The sequence below is a fragment of the Doryrhamphus excisus genome, chromosome 11, assembly GCF_030265055.1.
Source record: "Doryrhamphus excisus isolate RoL2022-K1 chromosome 11, RoL_Dexc_1.0, whole genome shotgun sequence".
NCBI lineage: Eukaryota > Metazoa > Chordata > Actinopteri > Syngnathiformes > Syngnathidae > Doryrhamphus > Doryrhamphus excisus.
This window is the reverse complement of record NC_080476.1, coordinates 4,219,049-4,246,788: the sequence shown is the minus strand read 5'-3', so window position 1 is coordinate 4,246,788 and position 27,740 is coordinate 4,219,049. Positions and strand designations below refer to the sequence as shown.

General features: G+C 42.9%; 2 protein-coding genes across 13 annotated transcripts in view; both read left to right on the top strand.

The window, feature by feature from the left end:
- Positions 1-5,779: 5,779 nt before the first annotated feature.
- On the top strand, positions 5,780-16,538 carry rxfp2a (relaxin family peptide receptor 2a). Its single transcript, XM_058087125.1, is given in 21 exon segments — positions 5,780-5,867; positions 6,901-7,041; positions 7,103-7,186; positions 7,262-7,367; positions 8,947-9,018; positions 9,088-9,159; positions 9,264-9,335; positions 9,414-9,485; positions 9,546-9,620; positions 9,704-9,775; positions 9,858-9,929; positions 11,447-11,521; positions 11,754-11,825; positions 11,889-11,960; positions 12,031-12,260; positions 12,339-12,484; positions 12,702-12,797; positions 12,863-13,031; positions 13,100-13,318; positions 15,450-15,545; positions 15,548-16,538. Coding segments are annotated over 21 exon segments (2,202 nt in total). The 5' UTR covers positions 5,780-5,785; the 3' UTR covers positions 15,655-16,538.
- A 622-nt stretch (positions 16,539-17,160) lies between these two features.
- fryb (furry homolog b (Drosophila)) overlaps positions 17,161-27,740 on the top strand; it is a 37,267-nt gene continuing 26,687 nt past the window's right edge. The window contains exons 1-2 of one of the 12 annotated variants that reach the window (XM_058086058.1): positions 17,177-17,307; positions 17,383-17,497. Coding sequence is in view for 10 of the 12 variants with exons in the window: in XM_058086060.1 (XP_057942043.1) it covers positions 24,303-24,552 (250 nt within the window). In the remaining 2 variants the exon portion in view is untranslated. The other 11 variants (XM_058086059.1, XM_058086060.1, XM_058086051.1 and 8 more) reach the window with 11 other exon arrangements.

Sequence of the window (27,740 nt, the reverse complement as noted above, 5' to 3'; positions counted from 1 at the left end):
AAAGCTGCAGAACCAAGCCTAGCCAAGTATTTGATTTATTATTAGACACTGCGCTGCTCACGAAAGTGTGCTGGCCACACCCCATTGGCGTGGGGTAGTGTGCCTGGTCTACATAATTAGAGCCCATTATATCTAAAACTGTTGGTCTTACATAAAAATGCACACATTTTATTGCATTCAATGTTTAAAAAAATGTATATGGCTCTCACAGATACACATTTTAAAATATCTGGCCTTCATGGCTCTCTTAGCCAAAAAGGTTCCCGACCCCTGCCGTATTGTGTCTAGTATTGTGTCTTATCCACTAGTGACTTTCTTTAGCCTTCTGATTGGGCTCTTACAGTGGGTGGTTATACCGCCATCTGTTGCTTTGGCATGCACATGACAAATTGTTTTTCTTTGTATTCCACAGGATGTAAAAAAGTACATTTTATTTTATTTCATTGTTTCCATATGCCAGTGCCAATAAAAAAGTACAAGCTGCAGAACAAAAATGTCCCCCTGGCTAGCAATTTCAACAGTCCTGGAATGGAACCTCGAAACAATCAATAATTAAGGAAGCCAAAAACAATGCTGGCTCTGTCAGCTCTGATCTTCCTGATTTTCTATGTTCTTCAAATGTGCTTCCGCCGTGTCAATGGAAGCCACATTAGAATCTTGACCTTCCTCCAGCATCAGATAAGATCGTTCCCTCTCCTCAAGACACATCTCACACCGGAACTTTACCAAACACAGTACATTGGGTTTTTGTGTCAAATAAATACGTTCAAATGTTGAATGTCTGTTATTAGCCGGTGACCGCCTGTTGCCACGGCCAGCTGGGATAGGCTTACCACCTCAATGGCGATTAAGCGGCACAGAAAATGAATGAATGACCAGTATAGCATTTTAGCTTGTTTTGTTGTTTCATAATAAAATTTAAACCACGCTAATATGAAAAACATGCTTTGTTGCCACTAACACAAAGCAGACATGTTTTTACCTTAACTATAGTTATATGCATAGTTATATGCAGTTATGTAGCTATAGTTATATGTTACTATGCATAGCATAGTGTAAATTTAGTTAGCTTAGCATATTTTGACCTAAGAGGTTTAGCGTGTATCACCAAGAAATAAAATAAAAAAGAACATGTTTTACCTTACATATATTTTTAATTGCGAAACATATTTTTGACCTACTTAGGACTTACAAAAAATAAAAAAGGTTTAAATGTAAAATGTTAACAATTATGTTACGGGTAACGCTAACTCTGTTTTTACTTCAACTGTACTTTCAATTTCTGACAATATTTTGACCTACATCAAATTTTCAGCATGTTTCATTAAAAAAAAGGTTTTAATGTTTAATGAATATTTGCCGTCACGCTAATATTAAAAACTTTCTTTGTCACCACTAATGTTTTTTTAAACTTAAATATATTGATTAGCACATTTTGACCTAGCATGTTTGACCTCAACTCGTGGGCCGCATTGAGTTAACAAAATTGTTCAGGGGGCCAGAACATATATTTAACACACACACACTATTTTATGCTTATAATTTTCCTTGATTTATTTGTCTACTTTTATCTGTAAAAGTGTAAAAGTCAGCTGTATGTTCTCATGTCTCTTTTTTCAGGAGCACTTTAAACATCCAAACACATCAAACTATGTCATTTAATTTTACAGTTTTGTTTTATTTTTTACTAAATAAGACATCTGACTTGCAAGTCATGTTGCCAGTTTATATGTTAAAAGTTGAAATACTTCGAAAGCAACTGGATTCAAACGCTTGGTGGGCCGCATGTGGCCCTCGGGCCGTAGTTTGCTCACCCCTGACCTACCATCACAGTGGTCCTGCATCTTGAACATTATGCATCCTTGGGTGGAAAGAGTTACGACACCTCATAATGTGCTACAAATGTGAAATATGCTGCCCCCTGTTGGCCATGAAGTTCCTAATTAATTAGCGGTGTAGAATCAACAAAGTTGTTCTTCTCCTGTGGTTCTTTTGTCTGTGTGTGATGGGATAGACAAAGTGTGAAACAACACACACACCCAGTGGCTGAGGTGACATTGTTATTATACATGTCGTCAGCTTCCAGGAAATTGCTTCTTCTGGCTCATTCCTTGACGACACTCCAGGTGTTTGACAAGTTGAATGCATCGTGTCTGCTAACCTATGAACTGTCTCTGTTCATCTTTAGGGACAAGTTGTCCTGGAGGACAAAATGTCCAAATATTTTCATCCAAGGGACTCACACTGACAGATTAAAGAGTGCCATTTTCAAATGAGACTTTACTAGCATTAAGCCATGTAGGTTTTCCAAAAAAGTGGTGTAGGTGTTCCTCCTGCTCCTGTCACTCAGGCAAACGAGCAAAGCCAGGATCAAGTGTCTGCATCACAAAAGGAGTATTCTTTTTACAAAAAAAGAGGTCAGCGTGTGAAAGCGTTGTGGTAAGCTTACTTTAGTGGAGCTGAGCCAGACGGCCATATTTAATCCATGCCATGGCGCCACGTCGTTAGCTGATATTTGGCCCTTATTCGCACTGTAGAATGTAGAATGATGTTTGACTGCTCGCATCTCGTACGTGTACCCGATATTTCCAGGTGCCTCCGAATGTCTCATGAAAACGGATTTTTCTTCCATTAAACATTCATTCATTTTCTACCACTTTGCCTCACGTGGGTCGCGGGGGGTTCTGGAGCCTATCCCAGCTGTCTTCGGGCGTAAGGCGGGGTACACCCTAGACTGGTCACCAGCCAATCACAGGGCACATATAGACAAACAACCATTCACACTCACATTCATACCTATGGACAATTTGGAGTCGCCAATTAACCTAGCATGTTTTTGGAATGTGGGAGGAAACCGGAGTACCCGGAGAAAACCCACGCATGCACGGGGAGAACATGCAAACTCCACACAGAGATGCCCGAGGGTGGAATTGAACCCTAGTCTCCTAGCTGTGAGGTCTGTGCGCTAACCCCTAGACCACCGTGCCGCCCTCCATTAAACATTTTAGTCTTAATTCACATGCTTAAAATGACATCAATATGCATACATTTTCATAACAGTGTCTCCACTGCCACCCCTCCCTTCTCGTGCAATGGACTATTCCATGTAACCGCACAAGTCCAGAAGACGGGCGTGAAAGCAAACTCGTTGGCGCGGCGTGTGAGCAGAGAGGAGGCATCAAAACCACCGAAGATGTCCCAAAAGATGTAAACATGAGTGCAATAGCACTGCTACTGTCAGTGCCAAACGAGGAGAATGCTTACAGATGAAACTGAGAGTGGAAATTTTCCACGCAAAGATGTATTAAAGTGGTCAACAATGTTAAAGGGGACCTACTATGCTAGTTTTTCGACCCTTTATATTGAGTTGTGGACTCCTATAGAGCAGCCTCACACCATAACCTGCATAGAATGCTTTCTAGATCTTCCAGAATCGGCACCTATTCAGCTGTGTGTTTTAATTGAATTTATACTGGTCATATGTTGAACAAGCTGTTCTTTCTTCCTAGAGAGGCGTCAGTGTGTCACTTTTAGTTGGAAATGATACTAAAACTAAATTGACAAGAATATGAATTAATGTAAGCAATGCATCTCGACCCGAGCAGATCATAACCAATGCCGAAAGACCAGCTACCAGCATGACCAGCATATGCCAGCATATGTTGTGTTTTCGTGTTGATATGCTGGTCTGGTGGATGTTTTGGTGATGGTATAATGGTCTGGAGACCACCTACCAGTAACACAAGTATGCCTGTAGCTGGTCTATGCTGGTTTTTCCAACCAGGTATGGCCTCACTGGTTCTGATTCCTGGAATTTTTAAAGTTCTGCGGAACATTCTGAGTGAAAGCAGTTCACGAACGAGTAGTGGCTCGTAATTCTATCTGTTCTCAGATTTGGCTGGAACAGTCTGAACCTCTTTGACAGGTTCCTCCAGAGAAGGTCAGAAGAGATTAAGTTTCTTCCTGGCTTTGGTTTCTTCTACTGGTGAAAGACTTTTAATTGACACCTTGCAGCCCAAATGAACCAGACACGTCCATCAACAGTTGTCTCTCTTCAGTATGGAACTGCTCGTATTCCTAAATTCCAACCCTAATTCCAACCTGGATGGCAAATACGGACAACCTGCTTTCCATTCTGAGAAAAGTTGTGAGAAGATTAAGTTCCCAAATCTCACGTTAGGAACATGTGGAGACACTTTGAAGTCTTTGTTAACCTAATTGCATTATTGTAACAGGAACACTAGTGGGCTCCAAAGACAGGGGGGTTAGCCCCGAGGGGTGGTTCAAAATGTGGCTAACATAGCCTTCTTCAATGAATTACATGAATATTTTTCACCAGAACTTGTTATCGAGCACAGTCTCGCCCTGTGAAGCCTATCCCAGCTGTCTTCGGTCGAGAGGCGGGGTACACCCTGGACTGGTGGCCAGCCAATCACAGATCACATATAGACAAACAACCATTCACACTCACATTCATACCTATGGACAATTTGGAGTCGGCAATTAACCTAGCATGTTTTTGGAATGTGGGAAAAAAACGGAGTATCCAGATTCTCCCACGCTCGCACTGGGAGAACATGCAAAAACAGAGAATCAAACCCAGATCTTCCCGATCTTCTTACTGTTTGTGTGGTCTACATGCTGATGACTCGGCCACCATGCAGTCGCCTTACTTCATTTAGTTGGTTCAAAATGCTTGGTTTAGGCCAAGAATAAGTACAGTTTTCTCAACAGACTGTATTCAAAGACAAAACAGCAATCATGTATATTAATTATTTATTGAAAACCTGTGATAGCATAAGGGTGCAATGTTCAAACCGCTATGTAGTGAGGGACGACTGTACATTATTTTCTGTGGGAAAATAATAATAATGTGCCTTGGTTTGCAGGCGAGTGAGTGGTTAGCATGCAGGCCTCACAGCTAGGAGACGCGAGTTCAATTCCACCCTCAGCCATCGCTGTGTGGAGTTTACATGTTCTTCCCAAGCATGAGTGGGTTTTCTCCGGGTACTCCGGTTTCCTCCCACATTCCAAAAACATGCTAGGTTAATTGGCAACTCCAAATTGTCCATAGGTGTGAATGTGAGTGTGAATGGTTGTTTGTCTATATGTGCCCTGTGATTGGCTGGCCACCAGTCCAGGGTGTACCCCGCCTCTCGCCCCAAGACAGCTGGGATAGGGTCCAGCACCCCCGCGACCCTCGTGAGCATAAGCGGTAGAAAATGAATGACTTGGTTTGAGTACATTTCAGTTTTCATCGGCACCACTCTATACCAACATAGTATTTTTTTTGCTCATAAAATGTGTTTATTTTATTTTATTTTATATGTAATGTCCTACATAGTGGACAACAGTATTTAGTGAATACTCTTTTATGCAAAGGGCAAGGTTGTGAAATGCTTGTCCCATACGGAGGTCAAAAGTTTTATTTTGAAGCTTATTCTGCACTGAACAGAAGGTCACCTTGATAGTAATTATAGTTGAAACCTGCGTCTGGCTATTGACCACCTCAACGTAATCAAATAATAACAAATAGTATTATTATTAGCATTTTAGGGGAGCTCAGGCCAACCTAAAATAGAGTAACATCTAGTAACATCCATGACTCGAACTATTGGACTGATATCTACGCCTGGGATGTGCTGGACAGAATGTGGTTGGGTGTTCTGTTCCAATCTCCTCCCACTTTTTCATCTTCTTCCTCCATCTCCTACAGGAGCATTCCGCGTCAGTTAGTTCTGTTCATCAGACCGGTTCCTGAGCGGCCCTGAAAATCCAAAAACCCATGATTAGGAACAGCAGGACCAGAAGGATGGACAGACCTGTTCTCATGTTCCTGCTCCAGCTGACCCAAATGCAGATAGGAGGTAACGGCAATGCTTTCTATGGACTTCTTTCTTTCAAATGTCTAGTACACTACAAATAACATGTATTATTTATATCATTACTATTCATGTATTTGGATTTAATTGCATTTTCTGTATAAACCATTTAATAATTTTCCAAATGTTCACTTCCTTCCATTGCTGAATAGGAAGCTTCGGTAATTTGTGCATTTTTAACTATGCCTCTTAATGTCGCAAAGAAATGTGAGTCTTAAACGATGGCGAAATCCCGCCGCTAATGGATGCTTTCATTGTGGGTTTGAATGCTTCTTAGCAAACACGCTGAGGAACACACACATCTTCCTTCTCTCCTGCTGTCTCCATCTCATGTGGCCGCACGGGCCGCGGTGTGGTGAGCATGTTGGCCACACAGTCAGGAGATCGGGAAGAAGTGGGTTCAAATCTCCGCTTGGGTGCTTGTTTGTCTATATGTGCCCCGTGATTGGCTGGTGACCAGTCCAGGGTGTACCCTGCTTCTCCACCAAAGACAGCTGGCATAAGCTCCAGCATACCTTGTGAGGATAAGCGGCATAGAAAGTAGGTGGATGGATATATAACCATTCTTACTAATGGTGTCAGACTCATACCAAAAGTGTCAACAAGTTACTTTTACTAGTAACTAGTTACTTTTGTAGTGGAGTAACTCAGTTAGTAACTCAGTTACTTTTTTTGAGACGTAACTAGTAACTATAACTAATTACTTTTTTAAAGTAATGTGCCCAACACTGCAAAAATAAGGTTGGCTACTACTGATGATTTCACTTATTGTGGGCTATTTGGGTACCTATCCCCCACGATAAACGAGGGAGCACTTTATCCGCATCCATTTCCCCTTCCTTTTTTAAAATTAATTCTACATATAAACAGACAATTACAATGTTATACTTACAAAACGTGCAGATACAACATCGCATCTTGTAAAAGCATCTTCCTGCTGGAAAATGTTGAGTCAATTGACTCACGCCCTTCACCAACTGCTAATTGTTGTTGCAATTTGGCACACGTGTTCTATCAGGGCTGGCATCCAGTGCTGCGGCGGGTGTTCGATGTCCCATCGGCCACTTCCCCTGCGGCAACGTGAGCGAGTGCCTCCCGCAGGCTCTGCAGTGCAACGGCCAGAGAGACTGTGCCAACGGCGCCGATGAGAGCCGTTGTGGTAAGATCCCGTGTGGAAGCTGCAAAATCACATACGAGGTGACAGTGTTTCTTGTTTGTAGGAGACAATGTGGGTTGGGGAGACTTATTTGGCCAGAAGCTACAGAACCTTCATGTGGTGGACCGCAACCCGGTGGATGAGTGCTGTAAGTGTGTCTGTGATTACTGACTAGCTTACTCATTCATACTGAACGTGTCATTTGAGTTGTGTGTGTGGGTAGTGTTGCAGGAGTACCCAGACAGCTGTCACTGCAAACAAACAGATGTGTCATGTGTGGGCGTCCATCTTCAGCATGTTCCTCAACTGTCCCACAATGTCACTTGGCTGTAAGTGAGCTCCAAATAGACTACATGCAGGTTTCACCCTCCATGGGGTGCCCAGTTTTTTGGGTTTGTCCTGGTCCTGATCCATAATGGATCAGTTACTACTTAGCTGACAGGAAGCAATACGTACAGCTAGGAGAATACACATCTGCAAGTTCATATATTATGTGCGGAGTTCCCCAGGGGTCAATACTGGGGCCAAAACTGTTCAACTTGTACATCAATGATATCTCCAAAGTTACAAAAGACTTAAAGCTGGTATTATTTGCGGAAGATACCACTGCTTTTTGTTCTTAAGGGAGTACACACAAAATCATTAGATAGGTCAGAGAAGAAATGGTCACACTAAAAAGATGCTTTGATGATAATAGATTGTCCTTGAAACTAAGTAAAACTAAAATCATGCTATTTGGTAACAGCAGAAAGGACACACACCAGCAAATACAAATAGACGGTGTGGACATTGAAAGGGTGAACGAAAATACATTTCTGGGGATCACAATAGATGAAAATATGAGCTGGAAACCTCATATTACAAATATACAACATAAGGTGGCCAGAAATATTTCAGTATTGAACAAAGCTAAATTTATCTTTATTGCTCTCTGGTTCTACCATATCTTACTTATTGTGTGGAAATATGGGCTAATAACTATAAAAGCAATCTTCACTCGCTAAATGTACTGCAAAAAAGGTCAGTAAGGATAATTCATAATGCCGCCTACAGAGAACATACTAACTCCTTATTTCTAAAATCACAAATACTTCAACTTGCTGATATAGTTCATCTTCAAACAGCTAAAATAATGCATAAGGCTAAAAATAAGCAATTAGCTAAAAATGTCATCCAATACTTCTCTACAAGAGAGGAGAAATATGATCTCAGGGAAGAAGTACATTTGAAACACTTCTATGCTAGGACTACGTTATGCTAGCCATAGCATTTCGGTATGTGGAATCAAACTATGGAATGGATTGAGTAAGGAAATCAAACAATGCACAACGATGAGCCAATTCAAGAAACAATACAAGCAGTTGATGTTTGCTAAATACAAGGATGAAGAGTCTTGAACCAGTCATGATGTGCTATATATATCACTATATTGACACTTACTATGGTACCCATTATGGCATTGGATGCTCATATCACCTCCTACTTCGGTATGGGACAAAAACATAAAAAAAAAACAAAAAAAACCCCAAAAAACCTTAAACTGTATTACAGAAAGCAGGAAGTGAACAAATTTAACGGTTACTGATTGTAAAAGTACCAGATGGAGGGGTAGGATTTATTAAGCTTTGCTTCTTCCTACTCCTTTTGGACATGTGGAACTGGGAACTGATTATGGGATGCACTCAATTGTAATCTGATGCATGTTCAAATGAAATAAAACCATTACCATTACCATTAGCATTAGCATCAGCATTAGCATTACCATTACCATTACCATTACCATTACCATTAGCATTAGCATTAGCATTAGCATCAGCATTAGCATTAGCATTAGCATTACCATTACCATTACCATTACCATTACCATTACCATTACCATAATGTTCGGGTAAAACTTTTACGTTGCAGCTCGCTGAAGAACAACAGAATCCGAGCGTTGTCTGACTTTGTCTTCTCAGAGTATCCGTCCCTGCAGAGACTGTGAGTGTCTCCAATCTGCATTTTAGATGTCTGTGTGTTGTGCAGACCCACTGTTTGTGTGTTGTGTAGTTTCCTTCAAAACAACAGCCTTCATATCATATCCAAACATGCCTTCAGAGGTCTCTTCAGCCTGGAAAAACTGTAAGTCATCAATAAATGATTGATTTGTATCCCTCGTGTTTTATGTGATACACACAACATCATACCGTAGCTCTTCATCCATCTACTCATCCGGCCTTGTCCAGGTTCCTGAGTGAGAACCTTATCTCCTCCCTCAGTCCTGGTGTGTTCAAGGACCTTTGTGCTTTGCAGTGGCTGTGAGTAGCTCGTATGCTTCTCATTTTGTCCAGCACGTAAAGACAAAAAAAATAATATTGGAGGATTTCTTTCACCAGGATGTTGGATCATAACCCTCTGAGCAGCTTGACCCGGGACACCTTCCTTGGACTCCACTCTCTCATGTACCTGTGAGTACGTCTTTTTACTTCCTTTAGCAGCTCCATGCCGTCCCTGCCTTGTCTCTGCAGCTCCATGGTGGACACCTCCCTGCAGCAGCTTCCTCACCCCAGCTTCTGTCAGCACATGCCAGCTTTGAACTGGCTGTGAGTCCGCTACATGCATGATATTTCCAGCACTGAGCAGCCTTAGTGGTGACCGCTTGATGTTGCTTTTGGCTTTATTCCAGAGACCTGGAGGGAAACCGCATCCAAACTCTCAACCGCTCCATCCTGAAAACGTGCAGCGACCTTGAAGTTCTGTTAGTAAACACATGCAAACAAATGGTCTACTGCTTAATAAAGATAATAAAGACTAAGCAGCTTTTCTCTGCTTCTGTTTAGGCTGCTGATGGACAACAGGATCAGCAGAGTTCCAGAAAACACCTTCAAGTCTCTGTGGAGACTGGCTGAACTGTGAGTAACATGTCAAGCATTCAATTATTTGAAGCCCCGACATGACCTGAACACTTGGAGTCAGATGCGCCACAAGAACAGCAGTGACAAAGTAAAAATCTAATAAACTGATTAATAATTCATGAGATAAAGTATATTATTAGATACTACACTCATGTGCCACCTATGACTACAAGATGAAATATGGATGCGGAGGCCCATCTCACCACCGTAGTTTGGGTCGATCGTGGGGACGTCACTTTGGAGATATCATATGACATCAGTCAGCTGACATTAAGCTCCCCTCCTGATTTGCCCTGCGGCGTTTGAAGCCACACACAGAGATGCAAATTCTTCAAAACAGTGCTCATCTGTAGTGGTCTTGGTTAAAGCAAAAATGTTTTTTTTTTTCAATTCTGTTTCTCTGATACAATAAACAAAAGGGGATCCATAATCACCGAAATACAGTAAAACCTTGGTTAGCATCTGTCCCGGTTTTGCTTGTTTTTGGTTAACATTGAAAATGTGTTCATTCTCTGGTTTGTGTACAATATAACATGTTATTAACACACTGCATGAGTCCATCTGCATTCTTAATATATTTTTTAAATCAGCTTAATTTAGTTAGCATTCTCTTAGCTTGCGTACAAAATGGCAAATGAAACCGGAGGTGTTGACTCTCAAAAATCCATCCATCCATCCTTTTTCCTCCGCTTATCCGGGTCCGGGTCCGGGTCGCGGGGGCAGCAGTCTTAGTAGGGAAGCCCAGACTTCCCGGTCCCCGGCCACCTAGTTTTGTAATTATAGTAATCTCGCTGCCACGTGGTGTATTTTGGGGACAGTCATATCAAGACTCTTCAAGACGTCTTCATTGGAGGTAAAAGTAACCTTAAATGTTCATTTACCTCTTTCAGTCATCATATATAAGAATTTCTATGCATCTTTAATTGTTTTCCGCTTAACAAACTGTAATTGTAAAACCATAAAAACACGATTAATTATTGATTTGGTTAATGTCGGTTATTGACGCTAACCAAGGTACCCCTATTTGAGAACCAGTGTTTTGGCATACACTGACATACACTGGATTGGGTTTTAGTATCTGTATGGTACAAACTGTATCTTGGGGCGAGAGGCGGGGTACACCCTGGACTGGTCGCCAGCCAATCACAGGACACATATAGACAAACAACCATTCACACTCACATTCATACCTATGGACAATTTGGAGTCACCAATTAACCTAGCATGTTTTTGGAATGTGGGAGGAAACCGGAGTACCCGGAGAAAACCCATGCATGCACGGGGATAACATGCGAACTCCGGTCTCCTAGCTCCACCTGTCCACCCCGCAGCCCCAGATATGATATATGACAAATTTCCATCATCTGTTTACATGATGATGGCCCATCATGTTGGCTTTTGATTGACACAGTCAGAGAGTCAGTATTACACAGTCAGTATTAAAATATACCACGCTGTTGTTCACTGTAGCATCCTGAGAGCTGTTCCTAATGTTTTGACCACCTTTTGTGCAGGAATCTCTCCAGCAACAGGATCAGGGAACTTCCAAAAAACACCTTTAGGAGCCTCTGGCGGTCGCTGCTCAAACTGTAAGTGTTCCATGAAGTGCTCCACTTCCTTGAATTCCTTTTAAACCAGTCGTGCCTTGTTGCTAGGCAGAGTTCTTTCACCACAATTATTTCACCAATGAAAGCATTCCAGTAAGGAGTATATACACATGAATCTTCCAGTTAAATCACTGCTCTGTATTACATATAAAATATGTGGTATAAAGAAAGAAGACAGTGCCATCTAGTGGTCAGTACCTGTTTGTTGTTGCAGAAACATTTCCCACAATCCTCTAGTCCGCGTCCAACTAGGCCACTTCAGCCACCTGAAGCATCTTCAGTCTCTGTGAGTCCTTGCACTCTCGGGAATGTACAGGCTACCTATCATTAAGGGTTCCACTTCCCGCAGGGCTCTGGAGGGCATTGACATTCCAGACATCCAGAAGAAGATGTTCCTGCCCATGGAGAACCTCTCTCACATGTGAGCGTGAAATCCTCACGTCATCCCATCTTCTCTTGTTCATCTGCCTCCATCTTGTCCGCGTCCACAGTTACTTCAAGAGCTTCAAGTACTGCTCCTACGCTCCTCACGTCAGGTCCTGCAAGCCCAACACGGACGGCCTGTCGTCTTTGGAGGACCTGCTGGCCAGCTCGGTGCTTCGGGTGTCCGTGTGGGTCATGTGCTTCATCACCTGCTTTGGGAATCTGCTGGTCATCGGCATGCGCTCGCTGATCAGCGCCGAGAACAACGTGTACGCCGCCTGCATCAAGGTCCTCTGCTGTAAGAGCAAACCACCGGAAGTCACATTCGGACATTCGGATGAATACAAACGCCGCACGCGACACTTTTTACTCTCAGGCGCGGACTGCCTCATGGGTGTTTACCTCTTCTTTGTGGGCGTGTTTGATGTCAAATTTCGGGGACAGTACAACCACAACGCTCTTGTCTGGATGGAGAGTGCAGAGTGTCGGACCATCGGGTTCCTGGCCATGCTCTCCTCTGAGGTACCATCAACAACTAACGTACATCACCATAGCTTTATTTGAGCTTTATTATGTCTAAGGGTGAGGGTTGAAATCACATTTTACCATTCTTAAGTGTCACACAAGTGTAAAAAGAAGTGAAGCAGTCTTAATAGTAGCGAGTCAATCCACAAGGTTGAATATGTTTAGCATTCATTTCTTCTTCCTGTCCTCTCACTCTCATTTTTTCCCCCCTCAGGTCTCCGTGCTGCTCCTCACCTACCTGACCCTGGAGAAGTTCCTGGTCATTGTGTTCCCGTTCAGTAACCTACGTCCTGGAAAGCGTCAGACTGGGGTGAGCTCCATCCTCATCAGCATCAACTTCCACTTAAGTGAGTGGATCATGTGTTGTTCTCCAAGGTGGTCCTGGTGTCCATCTGGCTGCTGGGCTTCGTTATCGCTGTTGTGCCACTAATGAACGAGGACATGTTTGGGAACTACTACGGACGTAACGGTGTCTGCTTTCCTCTGCATTCGGACAGGCTGGAGAAAGCCACCGCTAAAGGATATTCAACTGTGATTTTTCTGGGTAGATGTTCAGAAATCCTGTGAGGCCTTCATGTGTGCATTTTAGTATTTTTCACTTGTCTTCTTCAGGTGTGAATGCAGTGGCCTTCCTGGTGATCGTCTTCTGCTACTGCACGATGTTTTTCTCCGTCTATAAAACTGGCATCAACGCGTCAGACGTGAGGAGCAGACTGCAGGGAGATGTGGTCGTGGCCAACAGGTTTTTTTTCATCGTCTTCTCTGATGCCCTCTGCTGGATCCCGATATTCTTGGTCAAACTTCTCTCTGTGCTGGAAGTGGAAATCCCTGGTAATATTATTCAGAAGAAGACTTTAAGTTGTATTATCATGTTAAATTATGCCCAAGTTTCAGATTATGATGTTTGTGCATTTGGAAGCGAACCCTGAAAAAAGTTTGGAATGGCTCTGAACGTTCGGTTTCAAGTCATTGTGACGTCACAGTGAGCCAGTCTTAGACAAAACTCCCTGAAACCGAACGTTTAGCATTCAGAGTGGGTGTGGGTGACTTCTCACAAGGCTCACTGTGATGTCACAGTCAAATCACCCACTCTATCCAGCCGGTGTCTTCCTTATATGGGCGTGCTCGGGTACAAGCTCTTAGCTGTACAAGCTATGAGTCGGACCAATCACAGCGGAGTGGGCGTGCCCAGATGTGGGCTGTGGGTGGAATAAATTCAAACAGACAGTTTTGAAAATCTAAGGAAATACAGCTGGAATAGGTGCAGATTCTGGAAGCTCTAGAAAGTTTTCTGTGCAGGTTATTGTGTGTAGCTGCTCTATAGTGCAAACTCAATACAAAGGGCCAAAAAATTAGCTTAATAGGTCCCCTTTTAAATTGAGGTCCAGTTAAACTCTAGTGGGAGTAGTTAGCTCGTTTACACCATCATCTAATTTCCATAATTGGCCAGCATCCAATTTTTATGGATGCTGTGGGAGACAAAAAGTGAGTCCAAAACATGAAAAGCAAAAGAAATATTTTGTGTGTATGAATTCACATTTGCATCCCTCAGCTGTAGAGTCCAAGACCCATCTCTCAGGTGGTCTCGACCCCCCTGTTTGGCCATGTCCTGGGTTCAGTGGCCAATGTTCACGTTTGACCAGAGGAACTTTGTTAGCAAAGCAAACTGACTAAACGTTGTGTGCTTGACCAAAAATAACAAGAGTGATGACTTCTAGCGTGAATGCCAACTGCACTAGCGGTGTGAAACCCAAACCAGGTGATGCATAGCAACACCCAACAGACGACTGAGCTAAAAATGGGATTTAAATGTATAAGCCCAGGAGTGTAAATAGTGTAGTTAAAGTGTGAGTGACTCAGAGTGATGTTTTCTATGGTGTGATATTAGATTAGAAGTATGAAAGGAAGACACCCTATACTCCCACTTGCATAAATAGTGCTTAACAGTCACTGAGCATTGTATGTGTACAGCCCAAAAGCTAAACTTGGACATAATTACGGAATACAGGCAAGTTTTTTTTTTGATGAAGGCCCACTCCCATTCTCATCATGTGTGGAAATATGGGGTGGTAACTATAAAAGCAGTCTTCACTCGCTAAATGTACTGTAAAAAAGGTCAGTAAGGATAATTCATAATGCCGCCTACAGAGAACATACTAACTCCTTATTTCTAAAATCACAAATACTTTAACTTGCTGATATAGTTAATTTCCAAACAGCTAAAATAATGCATAAGGCTAAAAACAACCAATTATCTAAAAATGTCATCCAATACTTCTCTACAAGAGAGGAGAAATATGATCTCAGGGAAGAACTACATTTGAGACACTTCTATGCTAGGACTACGTTAAAAAGCCATAGCATTTCAGTATGTGGAATCAAACTATGGAATGGATTGAGTAAGGACCTCAAACAATGCACAACAATGAGCCAATTCAAGAAACAATACAAGCAGTTGATGTTTGCTAAATACAAGGATGAAGAGTCTTGAACCAGTCATGATGTGCTATATATATCACTATATTGACACTTACTATGGTACCCATTATGTCATTGGATGGTCATATCACCTCCTACTTCGGTACGAGGTACATTATTAAAAAAACAAACAAACAAACAAACAAAAAAACAACAACCTTAAACTGTATTATGGAAAGCAGGAAGTGAACAAATGTAACAGTTACTGATTGTAAAAGTACCAGATGGAGGGGTGGGATTTAATAAGCTTTGCTTCTTCCTACTCCTTTTGGACATGTGGAACTGTGAACTGATTATGGGATGCACTCAATTGTAATCTGATGCATGTTCAAATGAAATAAAACCATTACCATTACCATTACCATTACCATTACCAATATCATCAGTCAATACATATGTGGTCCAGAATCAGAGTAACAGACATGTGTGAATGCAACTGTAGCACCGCATGAAAGCGTGCTAAAACACACCTTTTGTTGTGCAGGCACCATCTCCAGCTGGGTGGTCATCTTCATCCTTCCCATCAACAGCGCTTTGAACCCCATCCTCTACACCTTGACCACCAGCTTCTTCAGAGAGCAGGCGAGCTTCTGCTGTGTCGCTAGCAGAGGAGACATGCCTTAAAGAAGGACCGCAAAAGCCTCACCTTTTCCACCATCCTGATGTACATTCCAAGGGCGCCTTGCTAACAGCCCCCCCAGTCCTACAGCTGGCTGCGGCTGATCTTCGCTATGCCAGGGAACGGTTGGCCGTTGCAAGTATGGACCCGATGGTGGGACTAAGATGTGTCGAGATCTTTGTCTTGACCAAGAGAATGAGCTTTGACGCCTTGCTTGGAGGCACTGTGGACTCACGAGGGAGAGGAGCGAGTGATCAACCGTACAAGTATGAGCACCTTCAAGACTTAAAGCCCATTGGTGTTACATGTTACATTATATTAGCCTATTACCGTGACAACACAGATGGGAAAAACAGAAATACATAAAAGCAAATATTATTCCATGTTTACCTGCAGTTAAGATTAATTGCACCGTTACGCTCTGTGTGTGTTATTGTTCCACAGTAAGTTGAAATGGGAGAGTGTAACTTAGTATCATTACCCTTATTGCCGCTAATCTATTTGTTCTATCTATTGTTACATTTGTTGTATTTCTCATGATGCTTAATAGTTTTTACAAATTGTAACCATTTCAAATCATGATATCATTTTTGTGCTCTCGAGATGTGCAACACCAGCTCATAACATGAAAAGACAACAAATGTAACAATGACTCCACCTTGTGTTGTATTCGAACACTCCATCTGCACTATTTTGAATTGCTACACCTCAAGTTACAGGACATTCTTGCAGGATAGACCTGAACCGGATGAAATAATTTGGTATTTGTGTGTATCGCTATACTCTGATTTATTTTCTGTGTGAAGTAGCTCACACTGGTCATAAAAAGATAATTCCGCTTCAACAGCTTTAACATTGTGATGTTGTACACATGATATGATCATTGTGGTGAAACAAGTATTGTATAGTGTTTTAAAATTCTGTTTTAAAATTGCGAGTCTCCCAATATAGAGAACTGAAGCCTTGCTCCACTTCCTGCTTTCTTTCAACATGACAGTTCTCTATTTTTATCCGTGAAACAAAACCAACAAATGCATGCTCGCTGGACACAACATTAGGTACATCTGCTCACTAACCAAGGGAGCTGAATCGTAAATGAAGATTCGACCTTGTGTTGCTAAATAAGTCGACAATATGCCTATACAGTGTCAATTTAAAAAGTACATTTTGCATTGACTATCATTAGAGTGTGCCTAATAAAGTAGCCACGTGAGCTACGTGCAAAGATCACTAAATCCTAAAATGTATTGGAGGTCACCATATAAAGAAACACACAATGGTGACCAGGATGTGTGCATGCTGAATAGGCACACACACACACACAGTACACGTCTGCCTTTTGTTTGCACAGCTGCCCAAACGTGTCTTTTAGCACACAAACACATTCATTCTTTTCCTTTTTTCCATCCTTTCATGAGTGGAGGCTCAGCATCCTTCCATAGCAGGTGTCCTGCCCTTGGACCAAGGTGCGCCCCTAGCGACACGTTGATGGGCACGGGTGACAGCCAATGGGAGACTTTCTGGGCGCCAGTTTCCAGAGCGGGCGCCTGTGATTGGTTGCTAGGGGCGGAGCCTGGGCCATCTCTGGCTGTGCTGCTGTCAGCCTGGAAGCGGCAGAGGGACGAGAAAGAGAGGACTGATGAAAACAAGCCATTAAAGCCCTAAAAGAGGACAATCGGCGTCGAGGGATGGCCTAGTGATCGTACACGTCGACGAAGAAAAGGTACGGTGTAGTTGAAGGTCGACAGTTAACTGTTGTTGCGTTGTTGTGTGACGCCGTCTTGTGCTGACCACAAAGGCTGGCGATGGATGTTTTGATCGAAGATATGACGACCACCAGCCTGGCTTAGCTTGTTGACTAGCGGGCTAGCTTCAGACGGTTGTCTGCTTGCAATAATCGCCATTAAGAGGAGGTGAGTAACGTTTCGTCCTCTTTCATCCAGATATGGGGAACAATGGCAGCCTGCTCAATATGCTAGTTGAACATTTGGGAGAGAATGAGCTTACACGGTAGCTTGGTGGCTGTCAGGAAAGCAGTCAAATTAGCAATGCTAATTGCTAATGTGAGGCAGCGATAAAGCCGGATGATAAGATCATGGTGATAAGACCAGATGACAATTATCATGGTGAAATCAGTGGAATGTTACTTTGAGCAGGAAACTAATGAGGCATGCGTCACACAGTTGTAATGACTGTGATGATTAGCTGTGTTCATGACGTGATTTGAGTCTATTGTGATGTTGAATGCAGTGAAGAGCCACTTAGACTGTGAGTGACTTTGCTGTCAGCATCTCTCAAATTAATCTGCTACTTGTAATGGACGCGCCCATTAAATGCCTATTTTTAAAACTCTAAAAAAGAACCTAATAATATGCCTCACACATTTGTGTTAAACAGTAAAAGGTACTACAACCACTCGGGGCACCGTCTACTTACTAGCCTTTAGCCTGGTTGTAAGCCTACCTAACAACCAGTATATTAACCTTGTTGCATTCGAACACAGCTGACCGTCCTAAGCTAGTATTATGCTGGACATTGTGTAATTCATTGGGGTATATTTATATATGAATGTTGAGTGAGGGTGAATTAGCCACAAAACGGCCTATTGGGTGGGTGCGGGGTGGGGGGTATTTTGGGCCAGGCCAGACCCCCTCCTCATCCTGACTCCCCATCTCACCAGCTGTTAGCCCCAGCCAGCCTGCTTGGGCGCCCCAATTAACTCCATTGTTGTGTGCTTAAATTACAAGTCCACACAGCATGACGTTTGCATCATCCTTTGTCAGACAAAACATTAGGTCAGTAGATTGTATATCAGATATACCGCCATCACAAGGATAATGTTGCTCACTTTTGATTGATACAAGTGGTATGTAATCATAGTTTTATTCTGGTGTATAATTTTCATTTCATTCACATGGCAGGTTGCTTAGAAGTGGGTCAGTGGGTGATGCGGGTTATGAATGGAACGCTTATTCCGGCTGACAGCATGCAGCAGGGCCCACAGGTTCTGATGTTGCTAGTGCATGTGTATCGGTGGCATTTTTAATGCTGGCGTTGTTGCTGGGCAGTTTTTAGTAATATCATAGTATCCTCTCGTAATGTTACAAGCATGTATGCAGAATAAGATGACTTACTGTACATACTCTTACAGCAGTAAGACTAGGGTCACTATGGTCGAGGGTATGCTGGAGCCTATCCCAGCTGTCTTTGGGACGAGAGGCGCGGTACACCCTGGCACATATAGACAAACAACCATTCAGACCCTATGGACAATTGGAGTCGTGTGGTATCTTTTAGCTTGATTGACACATTCAAATAATTTGGGGAAGCGTGCAGACCTCACAGCTAGGAGACCAGGGTTCCTGAGGGTCCACCCTCGGCCATCTCTGTGTGGAGTTTGCATGTTCTCCCATGCATGCGTGGGTTTTCTCCAGGTACTCCGGTAATTGGCCACTCCAAATTGTCCATAGGTATGAATGTGAGTGTGAATGGTTGTTTGTCTATATGTGCCCTGGCTGGCGACCAGTCCAGGGTGTACCCCGCCTCTCGCCCGAAGTGGGCTGGGATAGGCTCCAGCACCCCCGCGACCCTCGTGAGGAAAAAGCGGTAGAAAATGAATGAATGAATTAATTTGGGGATATTAATACATACAAATATATATATATGTAATCCTGTCTGTTGATTACATACGGTAAAGATGGGCATGTTTCAGACATAGTGGTGATTAATCATGATTAATTAATTTAAAAACAGATTAATCTGATTACATTGTAAAGTCATTTGACAGCCCTACTATTTACATTTATTGTTTCAAAATCCAAACTATCAGGGCCCTTCAAACTTATTAAAGGTTTATAGAAGAATTTGACCTCCGGCACCTCCCAAATGGTGAGCTGGCCAATCTTTACTCACTGTCATTGTTGCCATGGATACCAGGCGGCACCTCACACCCACTGGCTTACATAGCGTGGTCTTTCCGCCAGGCAAGTCTGCACAAAACATACACGCATTCCTTAGAATCCTTTGCTAGCTTCGCCTGAGGTGTTGCTAATGCTTTTTTAACGGGCTAGCGCTAGCATCAGATTACACCATTACTCATGAGGCAAATGGCGTATTTCTTATTGCACGCTGTTACTGTTGTTGTTGTTGTTGTTGTCGTCACTTAATTGCTGTGACTGGCCCTCTGGCTTTGTATCTGAACTTGACACAGTCGGTCAGGGAATTCTGTTTGCCTGTTTTGCACTCAGAGTGTGTTTGCGGGCGCATTAAACTGCACCGCAGCATCGTATTGCATAATGTGCAGAAGCGATGATGGACATGCTGGAATGTCCATTTCAAATGAGGGCGGTGCACATTCCCTCACTGTTATCACAGAATTAGCATCAATCTCCAGTCTGGTGCATGTAAAATGTAAAATGTATTTTCACAGTCAACCTGGTCATTGATTTTGAGGATTGGCAGGTCCGACTGGCCCTAAGAGTCACATGTGAATAGTTGATTGTACTCAAGGGGGCACCATTGCAGTGCTTGTGTGCAATACTGACCTCAGCTTGCCTGGCATCAGTGCAATGATCAGTGGTTGCAACCTGACACTTGACAGTTAATTTTAATGCATGTGAAGCTGTGCAATCTTTGCCTGAAAGGAATGAATCAAATTGAAAAATGACACAAACAACATAGTGTATATCAGTTATCGTTCCTGTGATGAATGAATAAATGTAGGTTGATTTAAATCTGTGGTTGACAAGTGTTATGGGGCGTGTACTCCTCATAAATCTTCACAAATAGGATGAACAATGTTTGCAGTGCTAGTCTAATGTCTTGTTTCTTTGCCATAATGCCACCGGCATCATGAATTTTCACCTGTCAGCTTTCTGAACTCTTGAACTGCAGACTTGATGATGTACCTGAGCCAAAAGTAAACTTGTTCATGGCCACGGCTCTTTTGTTGGACCAGGTTGCTCAGTATCCTGTTGATGAAGCTGGTGAAGTCACTTTCAGCACCAGAACACTGTCACCTTTCAAGTGAAAGGATCTGTTGGTTAGGATTGTAGGTCAGATGGATTAGCGGACCGAGGGAAATAGATATCTCTTTTCCATTGCTGCACTGATGACACTCTGCATTGCCTGGGAGCATCAGACGGGGCCAGCTGCAGTCAACATTAGATACTGGGGGAGGGGGGGGTCATGAGACACCCAAGTCACGAGACGAGACGGTGCATGAGATTTTAACATAAATTTTAAGGAAAGTACATCAAAAAAATATGACTGGACTTTTTTTTTTTTTTTTTACAGCTTTCAAACGTGCATTGCACGGCTTTACAGTGGTGGGGTTGACTCCTCCCCACCTGTTTGGTGGATTCTTCACCTTTCTTGATGGCTTGTATTTAATTACAGAATAAATGCCGATTCTTCAAAATCACCGCTCGGTGATATTGGGTGCAGACAAGTCAGAACGCCTACAGGGGTTGATTTGACTAATCTTAAGTCCAATTGGATCAAATGTAGAATTACTACAGTTTCTGCTTGGACATCAACAAGTAGCAAGCAGCAGTTTAACAACAACAAAAAAAGCAGCCACACGTTGGAGGCCGTGGATTGCAAGATGTGCCTAAAGCACTTCCATATTAGGTTAATTATCACTCATAATAGCGATGCCATAGTTCACAAACTTGGTTGGTTTCTGGCTTTTCTCCAAACAAGAAATAACCTCTCCAAAGCAGAAACCCCTAACATAGTAGGCTCTGAGCCCAGCTATGGCCTCATTCGGGTTTTGATTCCCAACACGAAGAACCTTCCCAGTTAATCCTAGGTCACAGCCTCTCTTTCTTATTCCATAATTCTGTGAGGCTCAGTTGTCAGTCTGGAACATAAAAACACTTAGCAGTTGTTCCTCACAAGTCGTAGCCAGCAGCAGCAGTTAGGATACAAGCACTCTTTTGTTAAAGACTCACCAGAAACCTGTTGAGCAAGGGCCTTGATGGTATGGCCTGACTTCATCTTCGTCAGCGTCTGTTGACACTGTTTTTTTTAAGCTGTGCTTCACGGGATCATTACATCAGCAAAATAAAATGACAGTTGTCCTTAAGAAAACAACTGGTGATGGAGCAACTGCCATCATGGCCCAGTTGCCTACTTTATACCGCACTGTTGACTTTGGTGAAATCAATCAAGAGACTGAAAGATTGAAAAGAGGAAGAATGAATGGGATTATGCTGACTTTAAGAGGAGTTAGGTCACGGTTGACCTTTTGACACTGTAAAATTGACTGAACTAAGGTCGAGCAAAGCCAGTTGAGCAGCTTGTCACAGTAGCTGATAACCAATATAATGAAAGCCAGCCGGACAACCTTTTACACCAGGAGTCCCCCACCTTTCTGAGCTCAAGGACCAGCTCGTGTTCTGTCAAACCCCTGACAGCCGGGGAAGTCAGGTGTCATAGTAATCTCCTGCTATTAGAATTTACTAATGTATAAAACAAAAAAAGCACTACATCAAATTAAAACCACAAAATGAATACAGCGGAACCTTTGTTAGCATCATTAAGCACTTCCAGAAGATTCAACTCTATCCAAAACGGGCTCCAGGTGCGTCAATATGTCCCATAAGAAATCATGTAAATCAATCAATCCATTCCAGAAACACATTTTTATAGTTTTACAATAATTGATTTTATCCAGAAAATTATTCAAAATAAATATAAAAACACAATGAACGAAAGGGATAACACCACCTTCCTGTTTTGCAATGAGTTGTTTCTTCAATTGAGTTCAAGTGAGGAAAAGCGGTAGAAAATGAATGAATGAATGAACCAAAAAACACACTAACTGGGGGCGGACGCCTACTGAGGTTTCTCTGCACTGGTTCACCATTGGTACAAACCATAGTGCGGTTTGACGCAATGTGTTTTTACCAGATTGGACAGGAATGGCAACAGCATCTTGTCAGCCATTGTGGAAAGTTATTGCCACTTCCACTTTATGTTATGTTCATGTCATATTCATCTGAAAGGACTATCTTCTCCCAGCACACAACCAACGCAAAAGTGGTTTGGCTGATTAGCACGGATAAAACAAGCACCCAACTTTGATCCTGTTGTGACTTTGGAGTAAAATACATGAATAAAATAATCATCCTTCTTTCCAGAATTCATATGCAGTCACATCAAATCCATTGTAGTCATGTATAAAACCAATTGTTAGTTTTCTTTTGGGTACTTTTGGGTTTTACACAACTGCTCTTGCGGTTGCCGACTTATTGTGTTTGATCATCGCTAACGTACGTATTTCTTGAATTGATAACCTAAGTTTGTCAGTTACTGAAAAGAGCAGGAACAATGGTTTGACTCCGCCCTGAGCAACCACGCCGTTGTTTCTTTGCCAGACTCAGGCTATTTCCTGCCAAACTGGGAGCTGAGCTGCTGATTAAAGTCAGTCGTTATTTTAATTTTACTTGCAGTTAAGAAGAATTTTCACACACTAGAAAATGTTTTGATCAACCTATTTGATAAATAAATCAGCTATCATTTGAATATTTTCCATCACATGGAGATGAAATATAAGGTTTGTTTTCACACACTCGTCCTCTCCTGGGTGTGACACTCAATGGAGGTGATGTCATGACAATGGTGGCATCAACAGTGAGATGGCCCCCCAGGGTAGGTTTCTCCTGAGAAACAACTACCTTCAGCGAGCTTCAGAGAAAAGAGTGACATGCTGGCTGCGATAATCACCTGACGGAAATTTCCCTCTTGATGAAGTCTTCATGTTTGTGCTAAATTGGGAAGTGCTGAGGGAATGAGTCCAATGCCTTATTTTGGGACTGGGTGACATTTTTTCCTGATTTTGTGAGAAGGAGGAAGCAGCATGTTGTTCTTTCTGGATCTTTTTTTTGAAGTGGATACAAATGAGAACCGAAGTGCATATTTGTCTGTCTGCGTTGCTGCTACAGTATGGGAGGAATGAATTCTCAGTGCTGGAAGACAGGGCTGACCCTGCACATTATCTCTCTGATGCTATCTGCTCATCAAGCCTGGCAGCCAACCTTGCGTTAGTGTTGAAGGCTTTTCCTGTTTGTGTTTGGCTGTGTCTTGCCCTCCTGTTAAGGGGTGTGTCCACTCCCAGTAACCCTACACCAGTAACACATTGAGGTTACTGTAACTGGCTAAACAGCCTGGACCAGAGACGCAAGAAGTCAAACTCTTACTCGCAGCCACATGTCGTATGTTGGCTGTCTGGATCAAGCCAGCACATTCCGACACACTTCCACAATATGCAAGACATCAAGGATGGGAGAGGAGGACGGAAACAGGTGTGAGGAGTAGTTCTTCACGTATGACATGAGGGAGTGTCGGGACATCCCCTAAGAGGGAGGAAGAGGTACACCTCCAGAGAGCCAGACGTCTTAAATGAGCCAATCATGCTGTCTTCTTAGAATTGGACCCCTCCCTTGTTCACCACCTGAGAGGGGAGAAACACAACTATGCCTCAGAGACTCCGGGGCTTGAGAGCAACAACAAAGACCAAGCACACAAAACGCTTCGGACAGATTTTGTTTTGATGGAACTGATTGAAGAGCAAGGACTTTGGATGTGCGAGATTGGACTTTAAGGACATGAGTTTTATGTGAAATTCCAGAACCAGTTTTTTGTTATTTACCCTCCAGACACCATGCCTCTTCTTACTCTCAGCTTTTAACTGGATACTACTGACAAAGGACAATGATGTCTTTGGAGGATTTTGGAAGCATTGCCAGCCTTGGGGCTGAAAGTGGGATATCGGACCACGGTGAAAGCCTCTCACTGAGCCAAAGCCAAGACCAGGATCTGGACAGTCGGAGCCAAGGCCAGGATGAGATTGTTTTAGATCGCCTTGCCTCTCTACCTTTGAACATGTATGAGCCCAGTGATTTCATTGGGAGGTTTTCCAAGATCCAGTCCCGGTCCAGAAAGCGGACGAGGATCCTCGTAGGTAGGAACACACATTATTCACAGATTCACTATTGTTGGTGGACAAAACTGAACAAATATAGGTTCATAATGCAACTTTTTAATTATCTGCACATTATTCCTACCTTGACGTCATGTATGATGTCAGAACAGCCGTCTTGCTAAGGCAACTCAATGGAGACAGTTGAGAAACAGCAAGCCTTCAATGAAGTCTTTCTGTCATTTCACAACATGGAGGTGTTACATTTGACATAGTTCCACTCCAGCCGTCACATCAGAGCAGCAGCAGCAGGACTTTTTGTCTACTCGGTTAAAGATTACAATGATGTTTGTCAGTTAATCACTCGTAAGGTGGCCTTGCAGCTCATTTTCGCATGCCAGTATGAATCTGGTGCTCATCGTCTTCCAAGTCACCTGTCAAGTGCGTGGGTAACAGACCTGTGATAGAATGTTTGGCTGTTTGGAGGTCACTCACAAGGTCCATAGTCTTGAAGGAAGCACTTTAGGCAGGTTCGTTTGGGATTTGGTTCTATTTCATGTCAGGATTTTAGGTAATGGAAATGAATAGTATATATAACCAGTGGGTAAACAGGTGAGTCATTTAAGTCAATTATTTTGTCAGAGCTGTGACACAAAGCTCACATGAGGGAAGCAAGTATGTGTGGCCAACATCTGATGTGCTTTTCAACTGGTCCAGCTTTCATGCGCACACACAGAGAACACAACAAGTACACTGGAACTATGTGAGGTTATCGGTTAACACCACACTGTCTGCATGACACAGCTGGCTACACTTGTATACGTATGTATACTATACGTATGTGTACTATGTATGCTGCTTACTTTCCTGAGGGCCCGGATTTGGACAGTGCCAAATTCATTACAATTGTCCCTTGTTTATCGTGGTTAATTGGTTCCAGACTCGACTGCAGTAAGTGAATTTCCGCAAAGTAGGATTATTTCCTTATAAATGAAATATTTTCAGATTTAGAAAAGACCTAAATAAGTTTTTATAGTAGTATTAGAGCCCTTCAGACATGATATAATACTCCCATAGTCACTTTTACACTTGTATTGCCCAATAGACTTGAGAGTCTTTGACATAAATAAGACATTGACTCACATGTACACTTGGTACAGGCTATTGTCCTATCGATGTAATATTCCTGACACCTAGTGACCAGTGTAGTAGAATACTACTGCAATGATGCAGAGACCCCATGTGCAGTGAACATTCTCACAGGAGCTGCTGTCAGCCACAACTCAACACCAGTCACCAGAACGTCACAGATGTTACACTACATATAGCATCTTGTAAATGTCTTACGTTTGTGTTTTTATTCATTTTTATGATTGAAAATGTTTCATTTTGGGCCAGGAATATGTCTACATAGGCGTATGTTTGGACTAATAATAGGACACATAAAGCAGTGCTCATTTATGAATTCATACATTTAAAAAATACTGTGATAGAGTGAGTATTTGATGTTCGAACCGCAATATAGCAACTGTACTATCCGCTTTGTCGTCGCCTTCTTTTTGTTTATGAATTGTAACCACTTAAGTTAGTCCCTCCCCTTCTGCTACAATGATTGAGGGTGGTTGAGTTGTCATTCTTTGGGGCGAAACATTGCCTGGAGTGCAACATGCCGGCACTGCCAAAGCACTGCATTTAGTGTGAACACACTTATGCACTGAAAGTGAGGGAACGTGGACCAATTGATGATGTGATTTGTGGTGAGGTGAGGTGATGTCAGAAGCCAGTTTTTAGCTTGTGCAGTTCATTGTCATAATGGTGTATAATTATCTTATCTGTTTCTCTGTTAACAAGGAAGCAAAGATGATGTCATTGAACAGCAGCTGTTTGTGGATGAGCTGGTCATGTGACTGATCAGGAAACAAAACGGCCTCCAGCCTCTTGCTTGTTTGTCATTGTCACCCTCTGTTGCCCTCCGTCCTTCTCTCTCTCCCTCCCTTCCTCCTACTGGCCTCTAAGAGGATTGGCTACTCTCATCACCCAACAACATCTGTGTATCACTGTCGTGAGAGAGCAAAACAGAGAGGGGATGGGTGTTGTTAGCCAGGAAGATAGCAACACAGAGCACACAAGGCTTCTCCCCTATTCTCTCTCTCTCCCTCTGACACACACACACACACATTTGCTGCGATGTGCTAGCAAACAAACGCACACTCGGCCGCAGAAACCTGCAACATCGCCATCGCCGCCGGCTCATCCCGCTCGCCTTCCCTGACATTTTTCCCCTTCGGAGCGCTTCTTTTTTGCCGGCTTGTGTCTGCAGCGCCTCATCCTGCCGTCCTGTCCTCCCTCTGCTGTCTGTCACCGTGGCGACGTAGCCCCTGCAGCCATGGCGAGCAGCCAGCAGGATTCAGGCTTCTTTGACATCAGCCTCAGGTCTCTGCTCAAGTCCTTCGGAGGGAGTGAGTACCAGATGTGACAGCTCTTGCATGACGGCGTGTTTTACGTGTCAATCAGTGTGCGGTGTCCGTCTTTAGCTGTGTTACATAATGCAATAATAAGGATGAGGGGTGAGTTGAGGAAACACCTCAGCACTTTGCTCTGGTACTTATGCAGCTCATTAGTCAGCAACCATTACTCAACTCTACCTTTCCGATTCTTTCCGCCCAACTCACACGCAAGACAACTTTGAAGACAAGTTGGATTCATCACATCTTCTTTTGATGGTGATTTGTTTTTCGAATGGTTCATGATAATTTAGTACTTATTTTCATATTTGATGTGTCAGCTTGTCTTCAGGTCCAAGGTCAAATGGACAACGATGGCGTTCAGAACGCTGGGAAAGATCATGTGACTTATAGAGCGTGAACAGCTGATGTCCTCCAGCTCAGCGTGTTCCCTTTCATGCCTGCCGCACTGCAAAACAACCATGTGTCATCATACACAACCCCAGCCATGCCAGGATCAATACAGATGTTTCCATTTGGCTCATAACCTTCTGAAGTCTCAGTGTCTCGACTACCTGCTCATCTCTTCTTCCAGGAAGCAGCTCAGGTTGCTCGCTAGTGTTTTCCCTCTGTTAGCGCATTCAGTTAGACAGCACACACCAACTTTAATATCTCTGACTTTTGTATTTAACAGAGATGGTCTTCCTGCTGGGTTAGCTCACAAAGTCATGAATTACTGCCTTGGCAGATACCTCGCCGTCTCCTTCAGCTTCCGTCCTTGCTGCT